General features: G+C 48.9%; 3 protein-coding genes across 4 annotated transcripts in view; 1 reads left to right on the top strand and 2 right to left on the bottom strand.

The window, feature by feature from the left end:
- Positions 1-5,027, bottom strand: part of LXN (latexin) — a 5,895-nt gene extending 868 nt beyond the window's left edge. The window contains exons 1-5 of one of the 2 annotated variants that reach the window (XR_003534586.1): positions 4,866-5,027; positions 3,866-3,928; positions 3,172-3,346; positions 2,445-2,581; positions 34-769 (exon numbers count right to left, since the gene is read on the bottom strand). Coding sequence is in view for 1 of the 2 variants with exons in the window: in XM_027685404.1 (XP_027541205.1) it covers positions 707-769; positions 2,445-2,581; positions 3,172-3,346; positions 3,866-3,928; positions 4,866-4,994 (567 nt within the window). In the remaining variant the exon portion in view is untranslated. The remainder of the gene's footprint in view (positions 1-33; positions 770-2,444; positions 2,582-3,171; positions 3,347-3,865; positions 3,929-4,865) is intronic. The other variant, XM_027685404.1, reaches the window with a different exon arrangement.
- Positions 1-8,681, top strand: part of GFM1 (G elongation factor mitochondrial 1) — a 16,441-nt gene extending 7,760 nt beyond the window's left edge. The window contains exons 14-18 of the mRNA XM_027685403.1: positions 5,450-5,612; positions 6,431-6,575; positions 7,230-7,390; positions 7,917-7,970; positions 8,253-8,681. Of these exons, the coding sequence (XP_027541204.1) occupies positions 5,450-5,612; positions 6,431-6,575; positions 7,230-7,390; positions 7,917-7,970; positions 8,253-8,384 (655 nt within the window). The 3' untranslated portion in view covers positions 8,385-8,681. The remainder of the gene's footprint in view (positions 1-5,449; positions 5,613-6,430; positions 6,576-7,229; positions 7,391-7,916; positions 7,971-8,252) is intronic.
- Positions 8,682-10,848: 2,167 nt separating this feature from the next.
- Positions 10,849-19,510, bottom strand: RARRES1 (retinoic acid receptor responder 1). The gene is made up of 6 exons (XM_027685861.1): positions 19,265-19,510; positions 14,131-14,193; positions 13,174-13,348; positions 12,387-12,523; positions 11,549-11,611; positions 10,849-11,430 (listed from the first exon to the last, which is right to left on the bottom strand). Exons 1-6 carry the CDS (start codon positions 19,490-19,492, stop codon positions 11,272-11,274), a joined length of 825 nt encoding a protein of 274 aa, XP_027541662.1. The 5' UTR covers positions 19,493-19,510; the 3' UTR covers positions 10,849-11,271.
- Between the last annotated feature and the right edge of the window lie 4,517 nt (positions 19,511-24,027).

Genomic DNA, 24,027 nt, shown 5'->3' with positions numbered 1-24,027 from the left:
TGACCTTGGCTTAAATTTGAATTTAAGGCTGACCTTGGCTTAAATTTAAAGCTGACCATCACTTTAGGAGTTACTCTTAACTCACAGTCTATCTTCTCCAAACACACAGAAAAACTGGGGGAATCCATAGAATTCTGTTAATTTAAAACTTTGAGAGTGCAGGGGTTGGAAGCAGCGGAGCTGGAGCTGGGAGGGAGATCCCTGGGTGGTTTTTCCAGGAGGTTGCACAATCAGGAACTTCTCTCTCCCATTTTCTGTGTTTTCCTGATGAAAACACTTGCTCAGATCACAAAATTGTGATGGAGAATAGCTCAAAGTGTGGAAACTGCTGGGAACCAGTTTGTGCTGGGAGTTACTGGGATAGGTGAGGTCTCTGTGCTGTCCTCTGGCATGGGAGCATTCCCAGCCCCCTGGAATTCTGCTGAGCACTCCAGGATGCTGCTGCTTCCCTTGATCCCCACCCAGTTTGGCACTGGGATCTCCCAGGAGGAAAGAGCTGGGAAGCACCAGTGTTTTGAACCGCAGCCATTCCCAGGAAAGCCCAGAAACAGCTGGAAATTGCTGCTGTTGTGTCCTGGAATGCTGGGATGGACAGGGAAGGTGGCCCTGACCTCACCCTCTGTGTCCACCCCACCATGTGTGTGCCTGCAGAGCTGCCAGGCTTCAAACAACAACAAAAAAGGCTTTTTAGAAATGCAATATTTACCTGGGACACCATTTCGTGCAGCAGAACCACGAAGTCAAACTGCAGATATTCATCACTTCTCCTCTGGAAAGACAAGGTGAAAAGGGCTGAATTTGGGGCTTCTCCCCACCCACAGAGCAGGGAGTCGGTTCTCTTTGGTTATCCCAAGAATTCTCTGCTGTATTTCAGGTAAAACTGGCAGCTTAATATAACCAATAAAGCAGGTGGAGCTCAGTCACTGTGACAAAACAAAAAAGATCCTGATCTGTGTTTTTGTCACTCCAAACTTGCACTGGAGAGATGAATGTGAGGCTTAAAACTCTGCCAATGCCTCCCTTAAAGAAATCAGATAAATATCAACTGCAGGAATTCCTTTGGGATGGGAACACCTCCTTCTACAAGGTGTCACTTTAACCCAGATAATCCCAAATCAAACTGTCAGTAGGATAAGGACACATCCCAGAGGCCTCACAGGGATTCTGTGAGTGACAAAATACACACTGGCCTTTGGAATATGCTCTTTTCCCATGTATTTTTCAGGGAAAAGGAACAAAATTCCCCAAGAGAGGTGGCAGCTGGGTTAATTTAATAGTTTTCTGTCTGCCTTGTCCTCAGATTTTTTTAAAGAGGGGTTTAAAATCCTTAAACTCTTGCTGGTGCACAGCCCTGCAGCAGCTGTGAATTGCTCCCAGATGCCATCAGAGGGAGCAAAACATTCACAAATCCTGCTCCCTGAAGGAATTTGTCTCTCCTTCATCCCCAGCACTTCCTGGGAATTCTGAGTGGCAAAAACATTTGGGCTTTGGGTTCTCTTAAATCCTGTTTCTTTTTCCTGGCTCACATGCAAAATTGCCTCAGATTTAAAGCTGACCAGCCCTTTAGAGGTTATTCTTAACTCACAATATATTTTTTTTTTCCAAACAGAGCAGAGGAATTAGGGAGAATCTATAGAATTCTATTAATTTACAAATCAAACCAAAAGGACTTGGCTGTGACAGTAAGTTTTGTGAAAGCAAAGTGCTCTCTCTCACTTGAGCCTGTTCCAGGCAAGGGGTCTGTCAGGCCTGGTGGTGGCAATTAATGACTCAATTAATGTCAGGAGCTACAGTGAGATTTGCCAGGTTTTGATTCCTGAGCTTAGGGCAGATCCAGGTGTGCTCAAGATAAATCCATCCCTTGTAACCACCCAGAAATAAAACAGGAAATATTTTATCCTGGAATATTCTGTTCCCTTTCTCCCTCGTCTTCCCCTTTTGTGTTCCTCAATTCAGGTTTCTTACCATGATGAGCATCAATTGAGTTTATGGTAAGGGAAGTCCAAGAGCTCAAAATAAAAATCCCTTTTTAGGTTCTCTCCCCTAATTGCTGTTTGATTAGAGGGAAGGGGTAGTGGAACAAAATTCAAACACTGGATTGGATTCTTAAAACCAAAGCAGAGCAAGAAGTTCAGACATAATTGACGTTTCCTGAATGTGGATTTTTAAGAATGTGGATCCAGCTCTGCTCTAGTCCCTGCTCAGCTCCTAAACACTATTTTTCTTGCAGAGCATTGGGAGCCAAGGCCAAGTTGGAATGTGTGTCAGGGGAAAGAAGTGGAGGAGAACACCCTGGGAGTGTCCAAGGCCAGGTTGGACGGGGCTTGGAGCAACCTGGGCTAGTGGAAGGTGTCCCTGCCCATGGCAGGGGATGGGACTGGATGGGCTTTAAGGTCCCTTCCCACCCAAACCACCCTGGAATTCTGTGACTGATGGAGACTTACCACCTGCTTCACATGTTTGATTTGGGCCAGCTGGAGCTGGGTGTTTTCTGTGGAATTCTGCCACACCAGGTATCCCGAGGCGACCCAGGCCAGCAGGTGGAGGGGCTCCAGCTCTGGGGGCACGTGGCCATGGCTGTCTGGGAAACAAAACAATTCCTGGGGGTTAAACAAGAGCCAGCAACAGAACTTCATCACCTGGTGCTAAAGTCACTCCCTTCCATGTCACAAAACCTTCCAAGGGATCTTGGAAGAGCTGCTCCATCCCCGCAGTGATTCCTCCTGTGGAATCACAGAATGGTTTGGGTTGGAAGGGACCTTAAAGTTCATCTCATTCCACCCCCTGCCATGGGCAGGGACACCTTCCACGAGCCCAGGTTGCTCCAAGCCCCATCCAACCTGGCCTTGGGCACTTCCAGGCTGTTCTCCTCCACTTTTTTCCCCAGACATATCAAGTTTTCAGTGCTCTGAAGTCGGAGCAGCCCCTCGTTGTGCATCAGGGTGTGGGATGTGCTGTGCCAAGGACAGCCCAGAGGGAGCAGGAGGAGGTGACAGTGGCAGGTGGTTCTGCAGAACAGCCACGTGCAAATCAGGCCTCAATTCTGGATTTTAGGAATCAGAATAAATTGAGGAGCTGTGACTGACAGAGCCCCAGACAGAGAAAGGGAAGCAGCACGTGTTCAGAGCAGGGGGGAGGCCTGATCCTTCTCCCCCAGCCCCAGCCTTGTACCTGGGATGTTCTCTGCCACAAGCTCTTTTTCCAGGCTCCTGATTCGAGTGTAGAACACGTGATCTGCTTCCTCTGTGCTCTTTAGTTCTCCTTCAAGTGTGAACTGCACATCTGGAGCAATGTTTTTGTTGCCCAGATGATACAGAACCTCAGCAGTGCAGTTAACAGTACTGTCCTGTCACAGAGTTAATTATGTGCATTAATATTTCATTAAGTACATGTATAATGTGGGTAATTTGCACTTCTAACATGTCTTTTTTTTTTATGGAGTTGCTGTTTTCTCCGAGTCTGGCCCAGAGAGATTTGTGATTATTTAAGACAAGGTTAAATTCATGGTTTATGTGTGAATGCATAAAGGTGATTTGCTTTCTGCAGTGATGGGAAGGGCAGTGGGTGAGGTGCAGAATGTCCCTTGTGCTGTTCACTTGGAGCTGAGTGACACTGAAATGTCCTTGTCATCCCTCCAGCACTGTCTGGAGTGGAAGGTACCACATGGGCAGGGCTTTTATGGTGGTAAAATTTAGCCTTTTTTTGCCTGATTTGTAGGGTAGAAAATCAGAAACATGATTCTAAATATGATTAATTGGTGTGCCCCCTGGCCTGAGCCAGAGCAGCAGCATAAAGTGAGTTTATGACACATCAGTGCTGCCAACCTCTGCCCTCAGAGTGTTTAATTAAATCAACCTGAACTCACTTTGTCCAGGACATCTTCCAGCTCCAGTTCCAGGTAGTACTTGTGCCCAACATCCTTGATGTCCTGAGAAAGGGAAAACATTAAGGATGTTTATTTTGTCAAATGTTGAATGACTTTGCACAGTGGACAAGATCAGGGAATCATGGAATGGTTTGGGTTGGGAAGGAATTTAAAACTCATCCAGTCCCACCCTGCCATGGGCAGGGACACCTTCCACTAAGCCCAGGTTGCTCCAACCTGGCCTTGGACACTTCCAGGGATGGGGCAGCCACAGCTTCTCTGGGCAACCTGTGCCAGGGCCTCCCCACCCTCATTTCTAGCCCCTTAATTAACATTTTGGGGCTCCCCATGTGATTCCATCCAGCAATGAGCTGCTGGTTAAATACTCAGGTGGGAATGTTCAGTGACTCCACCACTGAAGTCCCTTTTGCAGTTTGTTATGAATCACCTCATGGAGCTTTTTGGCTGTAATGACTGAAGTGGGTGGGGGGTTGCTGTGCCCCTGTTTTGGGGTTTCGTGCCCTGTTCTCACAGGTGGGGTTTGCTGTGCCCTGTTCTCATGGGTTTCCCTGTAACCCAGCCCGGGTGAGCAGCGAGGTGTGTCCCGGCAGCCGCACTCCGAGCACCCTCCTCCCTCCTGAGTGTCCTTGGGAGGTTCCCCGGGCCCGCTGCCACCGTGGGAACAGCACAGGGTGTATTCCACCTTTCCAGCCTGCCCGACTGCTCCCAGCCCCCGGGCTGTTCGGGACCCACAGATCCTGCCGTGACCCCCAAACGTGGGTGGGCAGAGCCGCCGTCACCCCCGCGGTGACACAGAATCCCGGGATCGCGGGGGTCGGAGGGGACCTGGAGCGGGTGGCACAGGGACGCTCCGGGTGGGATTGGGGTGTCTCCAGAGAGGGGACTCCACGGCGTCCCTGGGCAGCTGTCCCCGAGCTCCGGCGCCCTCCTGGAGGGCAGTTCTCGGGGGTTTAATCGCCGCTCCCGGTGCCGCTCTCACCTCGGTGCGCGCCCGGCGCAGCTCCCGCAGCCGCAGCGCCCGGGCGGGGCCGCCCCGCCGGTACCGCAGGAACGCCACGGCCACGGCTGCGGCCCGGCGGGATGGGAACTGTCCCGGGGGCAGCTCCATGGCCACGGCCCGGCCCGCTGGGAACTGTCCCGGGGGCAGCTCCGTGGCCACGCAGCTTCCTCCGCCCGCAGGAAGGCACCGGCTCGGGGAGGGACCGAGAGCGGCGGGTCCCGCCCCGGGGAGCGGGCGGGGACGGAGCTGATGCTGCCGAGGGAGCGCGGGTCGGAGAGAATGAAGGGTTTAGCTGCGAACAGGGTTAGGTGGGATAGTGGGGAGAAATCCTTCCCTGTGGGGAAGAGGCACAGGTTTTGCCCAGAGAAGCTGTGGCTGCCCCATCTCTGGGTTGGAGCAACCTGGGCTAGTGGAAGGTGTCCCTGCCCGTGGCAGGGGTGGACTCCATAACCTTTACATTCCCTTCCAACCCAAAGCAGTCTGGGGTTCTATGAGCTGCAGAATGGGAGTTTTTCCCTGGGGTGGCAGCAGGTTCAAGTGTTTGGGGTGTTGTTTGTTTTCAGGTTTGAATTCACCCACAAGAAGCAGTCAGGAGGGGCAGGCCAGTACGGCAAAGTCATCGGGGTGCTGGAGCCCCTGGATCCCGAGGACTACACAAAAGTAGAGTTTGAAGACAGAACCGTTGGCACAAATATTCCCAAACAATTCGTGCCTGCTGTGGAAAAGGTACAAACCATTTGTGTGCTACAGCAAATACTGACTTTTGTGTTTTCTTGCCATATCATCCACATTTGCTGTGCTGGCCTTGCCACAGGCAAGGGGGCTTTTCCCATTTCTTCGGTGGAAACAGAATCATCTGTGTGGTTTTACCTCATATCTCACATTCCTGGGTTTTCCACTGCCTTTAGAAGCTGCTGTGTTTGCTTTGGTGGTGTGTGCTGACTCTGTTTCCCTGGCAGTGCCTCCTTTCCTTGCTCACAGTCCAACAAGCCTCCTGCTCAATCTGCTTCTTACTGACCCTTCTGCTTTTGGTTGTGGCCCCACAATTCTCATCTCTAACCCCAAAATATGGGACTTTTTTCTGTGACTTCTCTGAGGCCAATTATGTAGGAAGCTGCAATTAAGCTGCATTTCCTGCCTGAATTCCCAATTCGTCTCTGAATTCCTTTTTCATCTCTGTGACTGTCTCTCTGTGAGATTTATCACATACTATTTTAATTAGCCTGCCATCATCTTGGAATTCCTATGGTAACCCAGAATAATTCCTTTATTATTCTATGATGCAACACTTGAAGATTTTTGCAAAATCCTGAAAAAAACACACGGTCCTAAAGGATTCTTGTTCTCCAGGCAGGAGCTCTTTCCACACAGAGCATTCTTTGGGGTTTTGGCCATACAGTCCCTTACAAAGCCAAACCCTGAGGGCAGTTTTCCTTGTTCCTTGGTTTTTAGTTTTAAAAAGTGTCAATATCCAGCTGAGGTGCCAAAGTCTGACAGCACAGAGGTTCCAGATTCCTGGTGCTGACTCGGAGCTGTTGTTCCAGGGATTCCGAGATGCCTGTGAGAAGGGTCTGGTGTCCGGGCACAAGATCTCCGGGATCAGGTTCGTCCTGGAGGATGGTGCCCATCACATGGTGGACTCCAACGAGATCTCCTTCATCAGGGCAGGAGAAGGAGCCCTAAAACAAGGTAGGAGCTCCTTGCTTGGATGTGTCCTGGCTGTTATTGCTGGGGCTGAATTTAACAGCCTCATTTCTGTAGGTTCATTTGCTATTTGGGGTATCCATCCATCCACCCATCCATCCATCCATCCATCCACCCATCCATCCAAAGTTTGGCCACTTGTGTAGAGCACAGTGTAAGAGTTTATGGAATTTTTGAGGGAGGCAAAACAGTTCTTGTGGTTCTGTGAAGGAGATCCTGTTTTCCTGGAATGCAGTACAGAAACACCAGCAGCACCATCCTTACAGGGTAGGCAGAGAACATTTGGTCAAACTGTGCCTTTTTTAGGAAAAATGTCTTCACTGGAGGAGTGGTGAAGCGCTGGGACAGGGAACTGGTGGAGTCACAATCCCTGGAAGTGCCCAAAAAACGAGTGGATGTGGCACTTCACAACATGGTTTAGGGTCAGAGGTTGGATTTGATGACCTTGGAGGTCTTTTCCAACCTTAATGACTTGTGATTATGGTGTCAGGAATAACAAGCAGGGGAGCTGGAATTCCATGGAGCTGCTTGTTTTCCCTCTCTAGGCATTGACATGAACCATTTGTTACTGTGCATGGCAGTATCTTAACCTACCCCAGGCTCGTGATGCTGGATTGTTTCTCCCGCTGTTTTTCCCAGCCATGGAAAACGCCACAGTGCGAATCATCGAGCCCATCATGGCCGTGGAGGTGATGGCTCCCATGGAATTCCAGGGAGCTGTGATCGCCGGGATCAACCGGCGCCACGGGGTCATCACGGGGCAGGACGGGGCAGAGGGGTACTTCACCCTCTATGCTGAGGTTTGTGTTCTTCCCAGCTTTTCCTTTCCTTCTGTTGCCTTTGACTCCATCCTTAGTTTATGTGGATAAACTTGGAGCCAGGTTGACTCATTTTCCATGTTCCCTTTCTTATGTCCCTTGTAAAAAATGTGTGTTTTCCTGTTGGGTGGTGGGAGGGAAAATCATCTTGGGAAAGCCTTGGCTTTGGGCTGCACTGCATCCCTTCTGCTTCCTAAATTGAGGAATTTAATCAGAGCTCCAGTCTGGAGTTATCTCAAACCTTGTGATCTCTGGATGACACAGCCCTGAATCCAGGATATTCCATTCCTGGTGCATTCAGACTCTCAGATTTTTCAAGTTTCCTGCTGAAAACACGTTGCAAGTATAAATCAGTTAAAATAACAGGTGCTTTACAACACCAGATCATTCAATCCGAGCTTTTTACAGGCAGCACTGACTCTTTGGATCAGAATTGGGATTAATTAGGTGGTGACTCAAAGCTGATGGAAAAAGTGTTTTGTTTTTACAAGCCTGTGTTGGATTTCAGGTGCCACTGAACGATATGTTTGGATACGCCACCGAGCTGAGGTCCTGCACAGAGGTGAGTCCTCCACGTCCTTTTTGCCTAAAGGTGTTTATTTCTCTAAATTTGGGCTACTTTGCATCATTGTATCCATAGCACCTGCAGCAGGGAAGGAGAGAAAAACCAAACCCAGAGCTGGGTCATTCCTGCTCAAAAAAATTCTTCCATGCTTTGGGTTTTGTTTGTGTGGGATTGGGAAGGATTCTTGGGTGTTGTTTCACAGACGAGGGTGTGACCTGCTGCTCAGCACCGTTACACGTGTCCCATCCTCACCTGGACTTTCTTTTCCCAATTTTACAGGGAAAGGGGGAATATACCATGGAATACTCCAGATACCACCCGTGTTCACCCAGCACTCAGGAGGAAATAATCAACAAATACCTGGAAGCAACGGGGCGACTTCCTGCCAAAAAGGGCAAAGCCAAGAGCTGATCTGACTCCTCTGGAGTCCTTTGAACAGTTTTTCCCAATCTCCTCCAGCAGCTGAGTTTTCCAAGCCATGGAAGCAGGCAAGGCTGGCTGGGGAAGGCAGGCTGCAGTGGGATTTGGACTTGGAATTTTGTCATCATACCCTTCCTCTGTGGAATTCTCAGGAACCACCAGAGGATCACAGCGGAATTGTTCACATGTAAATGCTGTCCTTAACAAAATAGATGTTAAAACACGGCTGATAATTGGTCTTGAAATTTGTCTTAATTAAGTTCTATTAAAATAATTGTATTTTTTACTCGATACATCATTATTGTGTAGTTAGGTTTGGGAAGTTTGAAGATGTTGAGGCAGGAGAGTCAGGTAGGAGCTGGTGGACAGGCACAGGGAGTGAGTTGTCAGCCCACCCTGAGCACTTCTCACAGGGTGTTCCCAGCTTCCCTCCAGGGAAAAATGCCACTTTTCCCTCCAAATCCTCCAGAAATGGCTCAGGATCCTCCAAAGTCTCCACCCACTGGGCAAAACCGTCGCTCAGTGCCACTGCCCTGGCACCAAATCTGCTCTTCACTGGTGGCACAAGGGAGTTGAGAAGGGTGTTGGTAGGAGTTAACTCTTCCCAAAGCTGGGAACAACGTGGAATTCCTGTATGGGCTTGTCATGTGGATTCATTGTGTGGGCTTGACTTTGGCTCTCTGTTAGAAAACCAAACCAGAGCTTTCTCTTCCCAGAATCTCCCAATCCCGAGGGTGTCCAGCAGGAATCAGTTGACTGAAATCTTGCTGACTCATTGCAGAGACAAAACAAGGACCTTGGAGTTCCACGGGAAGGAGGAGATATTCCCATAATTCTGTATTTTTAATGACTCCCAGAAGGTCCATGTTGAAGTCTCTCTCTCCCTTCCTGACCTCCTCAGCTTAACAGACTTCCAGTAACCGGGGGATGAAGTTCCAGTTCAGGCCCAGCGACATTCCTGGCACAGGATGATTCCCAGACACAGCCAGGAGTGCAGCAGCCAGGCTTCTCCACAGAAGACAGGGAAAAGGAGTTATTTTGGCCTTGGGAACAGATTTGTGAGCACATGGAGGTGCTAACAGGGCTCAGGCTCAGGGTGGTGTATCCGTGTGGTGTATCCGTGTGGTGTATCCATGTGGTGTATCCATGTGTGTTGCTTTGGGACAAATCCCTGATTCCCCCCCATCCACAGCTTTGTTGTTGTCGACTGCTCAGCTGGAATTGATTTCCAGGAAAGCCCTGCAGGTCCTCAGACATTGGGAGATTTTCTTGAACAACCTTTTACCAAAATTCAGGGTTGTCTTATGAAAGCAGTGTGGAAACAGGAAAGGAACGGGGTGGTTGGGATTTTATTTATATTTATGGTTTTCCTGCTCTGCTCAGGCCACTGTGATGTGAATTCCTGGCTCGTGGGTGCTGCCAGATGTGCTGGTGCTCCACAAATCCAGAAAAAACCAAAACCCCAAGAATTTTGCTGTGTGATTTTAGGTTTCAGGCTGAAATCTTGGCCTGAAAGCAGCTGCCTTAGAATTGCAACAGCTTTGCTGCTTCTCCAGAAGTTCCTGTGGAGTAGTTGGGAGTTACACCGACCTGGTGACTTGGAAGTGCCCAATCCTCTGGTCTGGGTCTGCAGAGTGGCAAAAACAAGGTAAGGACACTAAAGTAGAGCCCCAAAGTGCAAAATCCATCCCATTTTCTTGTTTATATTTCAAAAACTATTTTAATCACCAGCTTCTTTAAGAAATGTTGAACTTCTCAGCTCTGATTTCATACTTTTGATGAGGAGAAATGTTCTACCAGCACAGAAGAAAACACCAGGAGGACGTGGGATGTTGTTCCTTGAATTTATTGGGGTGCCTGGTGTGTGCTGAGAGAAAAAGCTTCTGTCAGGAAATCAGGTTTAACAATCTGTGTGTGTAAAACACTGGAATTTGGGGGGTTGACATCACCCAGTTTAAATACATGCAGGGAAAACTGTCCTGTGAAATCCTGGAATCATTGTTACTGGTTACAGATCCAGGATAATGAAAACCACCACAAACTCCAGAGAACAGCCATCCCAGCACCTGCTTCCCTCGGGAATGGGGTGTTCTTGAGAAGGATTTCATCTATCCTGGCAGAAATCTGGCAAATGGGGAGAAAAAAGGTGAGTTTGAGACAGTTTGGCACAACCTCGGAGAGCAGAGGTGGGATGGTGGTGGATCTTCTGGGAACCCAACTGGAGGATTTGGAGGCAAAGGACAAACCCACGACTTTGTGGTGTTTAGGATGGGAACAGGACAGGGCAGGAACCAAGAAGAGCTGTTTGAGGGGTGTCCTTCCCATCTCAAATGTGGGAATTCATCCATCTGGAGCCTTCCTGGCTCTCTCTGCAGGTCTGTTTTGGTTTAGAGTTTCCAGAGAAGGTGGAAATTTGGGGTCCAAGAGCAGCACAGTGAAAGAAAACCCAGCCTCGCCCCTGAGTGATGGTATTTGGTTTATTGGAGAGGTGAGTTGAACACCAGCATGATTCCAGCCCGAAAAATGACCCAAAAAATTAGTAGGCAAATATTTCTTAATGACAGATTAATACTTTCCTGGAGATTTTTTTTTACCTAAATATATTACCTTTGTTTACAAACTCTACGTAACAGTTAATTAATGACATAAAATCAACCTGTGTATGTTCATCTGTGTATATGTGCAGTAGCAAAGGCTTTAGGTAGAACTCTCTAGAAGTTGAGTCTTGCAGTTTGAGAAGTGACAGGAAATAATTTTGGCACAGGGCAGAGTAGTGAAAGCATCCCAATCACTGACTTGTGTGGAAACCCGACGCCGGCTCCAGCTCTGGTGGCACAAGGATTTTTCTCCCTGAATCCATGGATTCTGACACTCTGTCTCAGAAGTTGGCCCCCATTTCCTCTGACAGCCCAGCAGCTGATCCTGATCCCAGCCCAGATCCGTTCTCCAGCCCGTGGGTCTTGGAGGGACAGAAGTGTTTCACTTTCAGAGGCCGCCCAGGGAGCCACGTGAGGCGCATGTGGCAGGAAATCATCTCCTGCAGGAGGGATTGAAAAACACCTCTTTTGTAGAGAAATACTGATTTTATAGGTGTGTACTCATCACCTTTGCACTGCCCATCTCCTGGGGACAGGAGGGATTACCCTGTTTCTTACCTGTGTTGGCATTTCATGGAGCAGGACAGTGTAGTCAAACTCAATTAAATCATCTTTCCTCATCTGGGTATGGAAAAAAAGAGAAGGATTATCAGGAACACAAGTTTACATTGTTGAAGTTTAATTTCTGCTTTGATTTACTTGGCTGCACTGAGCTTGCTTAGGGACTGTGGTTGCTGGCTGGAGTGAGGTGGGTTTTGATCATGGAAAGACAGGGAATTAGGAGCACTTCCTGCATGGAATTCTTGAAGGCAATGACTGCTCTGTGGTTCTGCAGCCCCACTCCCTGCCATGAAACCAGGCTGGCTCAGGTGCTAATTCATCAAGTTTAACCCTGTGATGGATTTGAGAATATTGCCTGTTAATCTCTCCTTCAGAGAAAGCTTGTGCTGAATGGAGCAAAAACTGGGATCACAGGGACACAGAGCTTTGGGAGCTGCTGTTTGATGTGCTGGGGGGTCAGACCTGTCCCCTATAGAGGTGTTTTGGGGGACACAGAGCTTTGGGAGCTGCTGTTTGATGTGCTGAGGGGTCAGACCTGCTCCCCAGGCAGGTGTTTGTGCCAGGTCTGAGCCTGATGGTGCCCGTGAGCCTCACAAAGGGTCAGAGGGTGTGGGAGTGACCTGGTGTGGGGCTGAGGAACTGCAGGACCTGCAGAAGCCACTCATGCAACGAGGAAAGCCAAATTTTGTCCAAATGAGTGAAGTTTCCCACCAACACCTGGACAAAGTGCTTGTCCAGAGGTGGAGATGCTGGAGAAGGGGAGGCCCTGGGGTTTGGGGGATCACAGCCATCACAGCAGTGAGAGGTGGGGGGTTCTGCTCCCTGCTCCACTCACCCACTGCTTCACCGACTTCACTTGTGCCAGGAAGTATCCCACGTCCTCTGTGGACTTTTCCCACATGATGGAGCTGCTGCCAGCCACAGCCAGAGCCCAGGCTGGCTCCAGGGCAGGCTCAATGTTGCCATAGCTGTCTGCAGGGCACACAGAGACACAAACAACATCAATTCTGGCTGTTCAGCTGAAAAATGATGAACCACAGAGCACTTTGGCCTGGCACAGGCTGGTCCTGGGATGAGACTCTTCCCTCTGACGTGTCACAGGGAAAAGGGAGGAGAACGATGCTAAAGCTGCATCCCAGGAAAGTGGGAAAGTGTGGCAGGACTGACATTGCCAAAAGACAACACTCACAGGGTCCCACAGTGGGGTAAGAACCCCAAAATCCAGGGTAATGGAAGTCTTTACCTAGCTGGGAGGAAGAGATGGAATTTTTCCAGGATGGAAAAGTTCTGTTAGTCATGCCCAGTGAATTTCCAGCCACAGCTGGGGAGGTTGTGGCTTAGGGCTCTTGTTATTCCTGGAGGGCATTCTGCATTTACTTGAATTTCAAATGGTGCTTTTAAACCCAAACCACCTTCCCAAGGTGGTGCTGATGCCAGTGTTAAATGCAAGGGGGTTTTGTTCTCCCAGAGGATCCCTGGAAGGGGGAATGTTTTGACAGCACTGTGGTTTCAGGGTGCTGCTGTAAATAAGGTGTCTCCTTCCAGTGCATGTGTTTGCTTGTGTTCTTCACAGTGCCCTGGGAGATAAAATGAAATACAGCTGACTGGCTGGAGGAATGTACCTGGAATATTTCTCCCAGTTATTGGTTTGGTTTGCTGCCTGATCCTTTGGTAGAGTCTGTTGTCCTCTTCCTGGATTTCATTCTGGTCTTTGGTGTGTGAGCACTTGATGCTGACAACAGGAGGAGACTTTTTCCTTGGATACAACACCGTGGCCAGGCAGCTCCCAGCGTTTTCCTGTCAAGGGAGTGTTTAAAACTCTTACCTTTGATCAAGATTTTAGTTACCAGCAATTCATTCTTTGGGTGAAGCTGCTCAAGGGTCAGGAAAGTCTTCAGAAGGATATAATTTTTTTCCCCAGGAAAGTAAATGGTTTAAAACCATGAGGCTGAAGGGACTTAACAGAAGTTTTTGATTAATGCACTAAGTCATCTTGGAAATGTGTTTGAGGGTTTCAAGAAATAGCATTAATTGATAACAGGGACTTTCACTGTATTAGCCTTGAAATGAAAATAATCTAATGCTTCATATTAAGTTCTGAGAATAGTTGGAATTCCACAAACTGTGTGTGAAGGAAGAGGGCAGGAAAATTGCTGGTGACAAGTGACAGGGAGAGTGGAGGGGATTAGAATTGAGAAGAACATGCAGCTGTCAGCTCGTTATTCCCTTTCTGGGGTGTGGACAGCAGGAGCTGCAGTGGGATAATGAGCACAGTGGGATAAAGAGCACAGAGGGATGATGTCCCCAGTGGGATAACAAGGACCAGGCTGTCACACTCTCACTGAGCTTGGGCCACTGGGAAGCTTCACTCAGGCCCTTGGTTGCCTGAGGTGACTTGAAATCCTTCAGGATTGAGGGCTGAGGATCTCTCAGGTGCTCCTCGGGGCAAAGCCCCTGCCAGGCAGGTCTTTCCATTGGGAAAGATCCGTTTCCTAAGCTCATAAATGTCCCTGTTTTGGAGCTGCTGAAGTTCATTCCATGCCCATGGGCAGAGGGAACACAGAGGACCCCAAACTCACCCCAGTCCTGTAGTCTTCTGTGCTGAACTGCAGGTAATACTTGTGCCCAAAGTCTGGGATGTTCTGGAAGAGAAAAGGTTCAGCCATCAGTGGAATAAAGCTTTATTTATGTGCTGGGACAAGCAGTGAGGAGGGGAAACAATCATAAATAACCTGCACACCAAGGGGTGTTTGAAAGCCTTTCCTCACTGAGGGGCAAGAGGGAAAACCCAGCTCAAAGTGCTTCCTGGGACAGATTGTTCCAGAGTAACTTCACCAATACTGATATTCCCAGGGAATGTTCAGTGTCCAAGGAGGTATTTTTGCCCTGACTATCATATATAAATGAATCCAATCCTGCTGAATCACAGCTGAACAGGAATTACACAGGCTCATTTAATATCTAAGCTTTTTGGTCATTGGTGATGGGAAAGAAACCGGTTTCACCACACAGATTCTGCTCTGTCTGCTCTGGTTTGCCCTGAAAATACCAGTCCTGAAGGATCCCATTCACTTATCCAGGATTCTGCTTGGTAAGGAATAATAAAAGATAACTCCTTGCTGAGGGGAAGCAGCCAGGAGGACAAAACACCTGAAAAGCCTTAGAAATGCACACCTCTGAAATGTGTAATTTCCTTGGATTTGGGGGTTTTTAACTCGAGGATTTCAGTCAACAAATGGCCCTTTTAGTGTGGGATCTTCTGTCTCAGCTCCAAGCAGGCTGAAACAGAAACTATCTTTTAATATTGGCCATAAAAAACACTCATTTCCCTGGGATTACCTCATCCAGTTGTGCAAGAGCAGAGCCCAATAACAAGTCTTGGCATTATCTGCTCTTTATTTCGTGGTCAGTCTTTTATTTTCCTGCCAACTTTTAGACTGAGCTCTGAAATATCTGTATTTTTGAGTGTAAGGGCACTCATCTGTTCCCTTTCCTTGGGTTTTAAACACAATGCTCTTCAGAGGAGCAGGAGGGGAATTGTGGCTGTTTGCAGCAGATCAGGAGCCAAAGCAAACGTGGGGTTGTGTTTCTCTAACCTTGAGCCCTCCCGTTCCCTTCCCAGTTTCTCCCAGGAAGTTGTTAATGGCACAAGGTTGGTAAAACCCCACACCCACGTGCCTGGAGTTCCTGCCCAGAGCTGTAAACTGCAGGTAAGAGGACAAACTGCTTTAGTCACTTGTTCTATATCATAAAACCCCCTCCTGAAAGTTTAGGATGAGTCCGGTGTGGAGCTGGAGCCACATCCCACTGGGAAGAGGGTGGAGGAAATGGAATGAGCTCAAATTTCTTTAATTCCTTTCTTCTTTTCCTCCTCTTCCTCCTGCCCCTTTTTGTGTGTTGCCTGAAATATTGTCCTCAAAACGGCAGCGGATGTGCCATGAGGGGTCACTCAGCATAGCAAAATGGCAAAAACTGACTTTCTGAAGTGCCCAAGAATCAGAAATTAAGTGAAATTATAAGGAAGAAGGGTCTAATCTCTCACAATAATCACTGCAATTAAGGCTAACTTTCTGATTATTGTAAAGCTACCCCAGAGCTGTTATTGCAGGGGTTTATAATGTTCCTAATTTGATCAAATTTGGGTATTTTGAAGCACAGTGAGCCAGGCCTATTCCCTTTGGGTCATCACTGCACACGAGAGAACCTGAAAGGGTCAGGGCTTGAATACAGAATTCTGTGCTTTGGAAGGAGATATTTTTGAAGATGTTTTTTAAGCAGATATTCTTCCTTAATTTGCAACAACTCCACCATAGTACTACTAGTAGGTATTACTACTACTTCTGTACTACTACTACCTAGAAAGCTTTCAAGAGGTGCCCCACAGCTAAAATACAGGTTCAGGCTGGGGGGGCTTCTTTGAGCCCCCCAGAGAGGAGGGAGAAGGTCCATTTGTCAGGAAATAATTGTACATTTGTGAAAGTATTTGTAGGTTCGAAGAAAAACATCACTTTTCTTTCCATTATTATTTCCCACTGTCATCTGTAAACCCTCCCAGAGTGTGAGTCCCTCAGAGCTCAGGGATATCTGAAAGCAGCCAAAGATGAAAGTGTCCAAAAGAGAAGAAAACAAGTGAGTAATTCATTTTTCCACTGAATATCTGGGTCACAAGGTTGTTTTATTTCCAGGCTCAGGATTCTTGCAGCTCTTCATGATGGATTTTTAGTGCCGTGGAGGCCAAAGCAGCAATTTCAGAGCAGGTCCCAAGGGAGGGATTCATTTTACAATCAGTTTACAATCAGTTTACAATCACTGCTCTCACAGGAAGGGGGGATCCCTCTCTCACCCCAAACTGCAGGTTTCCATCTCTCCTCCTCTGTGTTTCCCACCAGCATTTTCCCCCTGGATCCAGTTTTTAGCCAGTTTTTTAAGCAGGAAAAGCTGGAATTGCAGAGAGAGGAGGGTGAGCTGTCCCTGCCATGGATTCTGCCTTTCCCACCCTAACAGGGGGCTCTCACTGTTGGAAATAAGAAAATAAGCAATTATTTAATTGACTTTTAATATTAAAACCAGGGTTGTGGTATTGCACTGTTTTGTGTCCAGGTGAGGTTGTGAAGAGAAATATCCACCTGTAAAATGGGATTTTCTAGTCCAGTTTAATCCAATGCTGCAGTTTAGCCACAAGATCACCTGGCTTTACCTTCACCCTTCACCTCCTCCTAACTTATGATTTCCAGGACAGCTTGGGATGGGAAATGCTACATCAGTGTTTTGAAAGCTTCCTTCTTGACTGCTGGGATCTTCAGCTGGCACAAGCTGATACTTTTCTTATCTCAAGTGTATTTTAAAGTGCAGCTGTTTCAACAATTCCATGAGCTGCTGTTTCCTAGAGGATCCTCACTTCAGAAAAAAGAAGGGACAAAACAAAGAGCAACCAGCAAGGCAGGGATTATTCCATGTTTGGCATCTCTCTGCTATTTGTTGGCAGGAGAGAAAAGCCCTGAAGTCTCATTTTACCTGAACATGAAAGATCCTTTGCAGGCTGGGGACTGTCTCCAGTCCTGTTTCCAATTACCAGTTTCACCAGCTAGTGGGCTAATAATGTCAGGATTAAATTACAATGCTCATTATTGAATTCCATGATAAAATCATCCTGGTTTTATGGGATCCAGTGATTCAGTAACCAAAAGGAAATTTGCCTTGTTTAAAAAAATTACTACAACCCAGACAAACTGAAAACCCCCAAACCCCAACATTTCTGCCTCTTGCCTTCACCTAATAGAGCACATTCCTTCCAGGAAATTCTTGTCATTTTTTTCCAGTGGAGGACAGAAAAGAAGGAAGTGACCACGTTTAGCACTTTTCTCCTCTTGTTTTCACAGAGAGTGCAAAGAAAAAGGGGAATTAAACTGCAGAGTGTGGTTACAGTGAGCGCCTCATCCAGAGCTGGGAGGAAATAAGGAGGAATTTCACTTCTCTATAACAAACCAACTATTCTCCTTCCTATATTAGGAATCAGGTGGCTGAGAGTGGGGAGGGGAATCCCTTTCCCTCCCCCCAACCCAAACTAGTTCACAAATATTCACAAATATTCAGCTGGGAAGGGGATCTGCACCAACCCCTTCCTGCTGATAGTCTCTTTCCTAAGGAATTGCAGTGCTGCCAGCTTGTCCTTCAGCCAGGCACAAGTATTTATATATGGAAATATATCCATATATCCATATGCAAACTGCCCAGGAAATACAGAAGGAGCATTTATCCATTTGGAAAGAAGTATAAAACAGCACAGGAGGTTCCTGTCAGGGGTGTCTGCAACAATTCCGTAGGAAAACTGAATGTCCCACGAGCAAGTCCATACTCAGCACCCAGTAAGTTCTATTTAATGGCATATTTGGGAATGATGATGAGAACACAGAGTTACCTAAAGGGCTTGATTCCAGGTGAATCCATAACAGAATTCCCAGGCAGGGCTAACACTGTCTTTCAGCCTTGCATTACACCAAAGTCTCATTTTTTTCACAGTATTTTGTGTTTTGTCAGATTTAATTGGAAATTATTTTGACCTGTTAAACATCGTGTGCAAGTCAGGCTTCAAATTGTTTTGGAGCCACTGCCAAGTGGGATTTATGGGAAGGATTCAGGATCAGGACTGCAACAGCACATCCTAAACTTTTTAGGCTGGCTCAGAACTTCTTTCTTGAAAGGGAAGATTTGACATTCCCAGCTTTAGGAGAGAGGGCCTGGATTGCACATGCTGTGCAGACACTGAAGGACAAGTGTTGTGAGGTCTCCAGAGCCCTGGAAAAGATCCAGTGGAATCCAGTGCTGCATTTGGCCCTTTGGAATCCAAACCTTGCTCAGGGAGCTGCCCAGCAGCAGGACCCGAGGGCTGGGTTTAAATCTCATCCCCTCGGCTCTCCAGGAAGGCAGTGCTTTCCTTCCAGGATCTACAGCCTGGGACAAATATTTTGTCCCAGAAGCTTTTGCCTGATTTCTTGCCTTCAAAACTGATCGAGCTGTGAAAAAAACACCAAAGCTGGAGGAGGAGAAGGGCTGCACAGCACGGGGCTCATCCTTTGGGGAGCAGAGTCCATGTACCCCGAGCACCACCCCGGGCATCCCTGACAGGATCCGTGACGGGAAGGCTCTGCCCCTGCAGCTGCTCCTCTCGGGGACTCCTGCCCCTTTCTGTCACCTCAGAACAGTCAGCTGTGTTTTCTGATGGGAACTGCATCGTCTTTACATGAAGTTCTTGGTCTGAGGAAGGGGCGGTGGCACAGCATCCCCTGACGGGACCTGGGTGTCCCCTGAGAGGCCGCGGGTGTCCCTGAGGAAGGGATGGTGGGACAGTGGTCCTGGAAGGGACTCAGGTGTCCCTGAGGAACGGGAGTTGGGACAATGGTCCCTGAGGTGACCCAGGTGCCCTGAACCACCTGAGGAAGGGGCGGGAGGACAGCGGTGCCCTGAGGGGACCCGGGTGGCCCTGAGGAAGGGGCCGCGGGACAGCGGCCCCTGAGAGGGGCGGGAGGGCACCCCCGGTGCCCAGCGCGGGACAGCGCCAACCTCAGTTATATATAATAACCATATAATAATTACCGCTAATTGCAGCTATATCTAATAACAACAATATAATAATTACTGTTCACTGCACTTTCCCCAGCGTCGCCCTAAGCTCCGCGTCCCTCCGGCCCCTCACCGCCCCCGCTCCCCCCGTACCTTCACGGCGGCCTTGCGGAGCTGCCCCAGCGCCCGCAGCCCCCCGGGCGATCCCGCCTTGAAGTTGAGGTACTGCAGGGCCACCCTCGCTGCCGCCGCGGCCCGGCGGCTCCCGGGATCCAGCTGCCGCCCGGCGCCGGGATCCGCGGGGACGGGAGCGGGGAGCAGCAGAAGGAGGAGGAGGAGGAGGAAGGCGGGCGGCCCGGGCGCGGAGCGGAGCCCGGGCATGGTGAGGGGAGGCACTGGGGCGGCCCCGCGGAGGTCCCGTACTAATAGCGGGGGGCCCGTCCCCGCCCGCTGTCAGAGCGGGCAGAGTCCCGTCCCTGGGCTACTCCCCTTCCCTCAGCCCTCCCACCTGCCCGGGGGGACGGGGCAGATGGAAGGGGAGGGTGCTGAGGGAACCAGGGGGGCCGGAGGGGAGCCAGGACTGCAGGGGTGCCCAAGGGGGACCGGAGTTTCTGAGGGGAGGTGGAGGGACTTGAGAGGGGCTGGGGATGATTCTGAGGGCAGCCACGGGGTGGGGGCTGGAGAGGAGCCAGGACTTGAGGGGTGCCAGGGTGCTGAGGGGAGATGAGGGGTGCGAGGGGTGAGTAAAGAGGGGGCGAGGGTTCTGAGGGGAGACGGAGAGGACCTGAGAAGGGCTCGGGGTTGCCTGAGAGGAGCCAGGACTTGAGGGGTGCCAGGGTGCTGAGGGGAGCCAGGGGGACGTGAGTGGGACCGGGGGTACTGAGGGGAGCCAGGGGGATTTGAGGGGAGCCAGGGGGAGTTGAGGGGGACGGAGGGTTCTGAGGGGAGTCAGTGGGTTTGAGAGGTGCCAGAATACTGAAGGAAGCCAAGGGCATTTGAGGGGAATGGAGGTTCTGAGGGGAGCTGGAGGACTCGAGGGGTGCCAGGGGGGACTTTAAGGGGACCAGGGGTTCTGAGGGGAGCCAAGTGGGGAACTCGAGGGGAGCCAGGGGGGTCTGAGGGGTACCAAAGGTTTTGGGGGAAGACGGGGATTTGAGGGATGCCAGGGCTTGAGGGGGACCAGGAAAGTCTGAGAGGAATACAAGAGAGACTTGAGAGTGGCTGGGGGGTTATCTGAGGGGAGCTGGAGGGGCTTGAGGGGCACTGGGGGCTCTGAGGGCAGTCAGGGTTTTCTGAGGGGGGCTGGGGGTCCTCAGACAACCCCTCAGCCAAGAGCAACATCTGTGTGAGGAGAAACTGCTGCTCCCAGACAGATGTGCCCCCATAACGACACGGATCAGAACAAACACAGGTAATTATGTGGAAAAACACACTTAGCTCCTTCTCAGCGTTACAACAACTCAACACTTCCCAAAATTACAGAGGCTCCTTCAGACCCAGACGTGCTTTCCCCAGGACGCAGCTGAAATATTCCAAAAACTGTGCACGAGAAGCAGAGGGAAGCATTCCTCCCTGAAATAAATCTCGCTGAGTGAAGCTTTTTGGAACCAGTGTGGTCATGTCTCTTGTAACGGGAAGAAAATGAACTGAGACAGCAGCCAGATTCCCTTAAGATGGTTTTTGGGATACAAGTGGGCTTGTTGCCTTGCTGCTCCTGGAAGCATCTCTTGGAGACACTGAATGTGGTAAAATGTAAAAGACTGCAACCCTTCCTGTGTTAAATATGTTGGGTTTTAATGACCTACTCTGTTACCATCCAAGCAAATGGGTATTTGCATGTGCAGCTGGGAATCTATTTTTATGCTTCTGGATGTGTACTGGGGAATATTTCTGGGATGGGACCTCAGAGAAGTGAATCAGAACTCTGGTTAAAGACTTAAACTGCCTCCCGTGAAGCTTTAATTCTCTTTTTATTACTGTAATGCTTTTTCACAGAACTTGTAATTCAGTATTTCTGAGGCTTCCCTCAGTGAGGGAAATTACTACAATTTTTACATTATTACGACTATTACAATAAAGGTATAATACCATTCTTTATAACGCTGTTTTCTGTGCCACACAGCTCAATAAATGGTCCTAATTTTGTTTGAGATCATGATTTTTCTTCCTGAAATAAATTCTGTAATTGAGAGTTGGTATCTTCACATCCATGTATCACATAGGACAGGTTGGACTGGGGTTGGAGCAACCTGGACTAGTGGAAGGTGTCCCTGCCTGGTGTAAAATTTAGGAGAGGGAGCAGGCTAATTTTTTCCTTATTGGGACACTTGCCATGTTTGTCTCTGATATTTTCTGTTTGGCTGGAAGGAACCAAGATCCGGCCTTTCCTCATTTACCCTGGCTGTGATGACAGCTCTGATATTCCTTTTAAAATGAAATCCAAAAGGGTGAGCGATTCTCCTCAGCTGACACGGGAGGGGTTTGGGCAGTGCCGGTTGTTTCCCGATGTTCCCTTCGTGCCCTCGCAGCACCCCCTGGATGCAGGATGAGCCCTGAGGATTTCCTGGGAGCAGGGGAAGTGCAGGTCCAGGGAAGGGAAGCAGGGAGGTGGAGCAGGATCAGCGGTGAGAAAGGCTTTGGTGCAGGATGTGAGGAGGGTGGGGTGGCAGGAGGTGAGGGCTGAGGGAACCCAGCCCCTCCCGCTCCCATCCCTGTGCTCATGAGCTGCAGCTGCTCCAGGGAAGGAGTTAAACCCACCCCGCACTCAGGTTTCACACTCACAGCTCTGCTGCTTTAGGGTTTGGGGGAGTTCAGAGGCTCAAGTGAGAGGTAAGACCTTAAAAAGAGGTAAAATCTTGTAAATCCAGCTTTTTCTCTCCTGCAAGCCCCTGGAGGGTCAGAGCTGAGCCCTGCGGCGCTGACCCCATCCATGACTCTCCGTGCCCTTCCCTTTCCCTCGGGTTCCCCTCCTTTTCCTGCTTTCTGGGCAATGATAGGGCTGTTTCCTTCCTCCCGAGGGCAACAAAGGGGCTGTGAGAGCCCAGGGTCGGGGTGACGGGCACAGAACCCTCGTCACAGAGCAGGGACAATCCCGGGGCAGTTTCCTAACATTTCTGCAGGGATTATGCTGCTGTAGTTTGCTGTTGATCCAACGTGACCCTGAATTTACAAAACAATTTGACCCGGGGAAAACAAAAGCTCAAATCCTGAACAGGTCCGGGGGGATGTTTGTAAACACGGACAAGCGCAGGTTGTAAACATGAACAAGAACAGTTTGTAAACATGGACAAGCACAGCTTTTGTGACTCCACAACATTCAGAAAAGGTACTTATTTTAAACCCTGTTGTTTTTTGACCCTTAAAAGCTGGGAGTGCATCCTCCAGCAGCCAGGCCTCAAGGTAGGCTGGTTCAGGCTCTTGGGTGCCAGCAAAATGAAGCTCTACAGTGTGCAAGATCCGAATAAAAGGAGCTGAAGTGAGTGATCCATCCCGTGGGAGGAGTCCAGAGGTGACACCAAGATGATCAGAGGGATGGAGCAGCTTTGCTGTGAGGAAAGGCTGGGAGAGTTGGGAGTGTCCAGCCTGGAGAAGAGAAGCTTCAGGGTGAGCTAAGTGTGCCTAAAGGGGCTACAAGAAACATGGAGAGAGACTGTTGACAAGGGATGGAGTGACAGGACACAGGGAATGGCTTCCCACTGCCAGAGGGCAGGGTTAGATGGGATATTGGGAAGGAATTTTTGGCTGTGAGGGTGGGGAGGCCCTGGCACAGGTTGCCCAGAGAAGCTGTGGCTGCCCCATCCCTGGGAGTGTCCAAGGCCAGGTTGGACAGGGCTTGGAGCAACCTGGGCTAGTGGAAGGTGTCCCTGCCCATGGATTTGTTGGACTTTAAGGTCTTTCTGGCCCAAACCATTCCATGATCCATATATTCTAGTTAGGTACAGTCTGGTGTATGTAGGCTCTGTCCTTCTTTAGCATTTATTCCCTCTCATCCCAGTTAACCTGGTCCAGGCTCACACAGGACTGGTGTCAGTTCCTGAGCCTCTCTCACTCTTCTCTGCTCTGTTCCCCTTCAGAAACCAGGACACTCTGGGAAATGTCCCAAGTTTGCATCCCGCTTGTGTCACAGCTGACTTAGACCCTTTGGAAATGGAAATGAGGGTTGTTCCAGGCAGCTGCTCCAAAAAGCATTCTGAGGTTTGCATTTTCTCTTTTCATACATCAAATGCTTGTTTAGAGGCCAGTTATTGCTAATTTGCTTCATATTTGAAGGATATTTCTATACCCTTTGTATAGAACAGACCTCACTGGCTCACAATCACTACCAGATGACTGTAATGTCATACAATGAATTTGGACAAAATTCAGTTTATTTTGTTGTGCAACTTTTCCACTTTTATCTTCACCATCTTGCTATAATTAAGAACAAGCTCTGTTACTTGATTTTAATTGAATTGTTTAGGGCTTTTTTTTTTACCCTCATCAATAATTATGGCTTGATTTAGTCTCCATAATTAGTCCCAAGATCTTATTTTTAACTAGTTTCCAAATATTTTGCTGGATAAATCAAGGACAGTTGATCTTCTAATGCACTGCTGGGCTGACCTTGCCTGTAGGCACAAAAATATGTGTGTTGGTTTAGTGTGGCTCATTTTTTTCAGGGTAATTCGGCTTCTGATTTTTTTTAAATCACAAACAGAATTTTTTTTTAAAGGGAAACATTTATGTTCAGTGTCAGCAGAGACAGACCCCAGTCTTTTTACAAAAGGGCAAGTTATGTTAAAGCCAAAGTAATTCTCTTATGTTTCAAGCGCAGAGTAGACAAGTTTTCTGAAAACCTGTTTATTGTATGATTGGCCTATGGGGAAGTTTGTAATAGCTCCATAGGGAGCTAGGAAAAGATAAACAAGAAGAAAGAA

This window comes from Neopelma chrysocephalum, unplaced genomic scaffold (assembly GCF_003984885.1).
Source record: "Neopelma chrysocephalum unplaced genomic scaffold, ASM398488v2 Primary Assembly neopelma1_69, whole genome shotgun sequence".
NCBI lineage: Eukaryota > Metazoa > Chordata > Aves > Passeriformes > Pipridae > Neopelma > Neopelma chrysocephalum.
The sequence above is the reverse complement of the archived record's forward strand: the minus strand, read 5'-3'. Positions and strand labels throughout refer to the sequence as shown.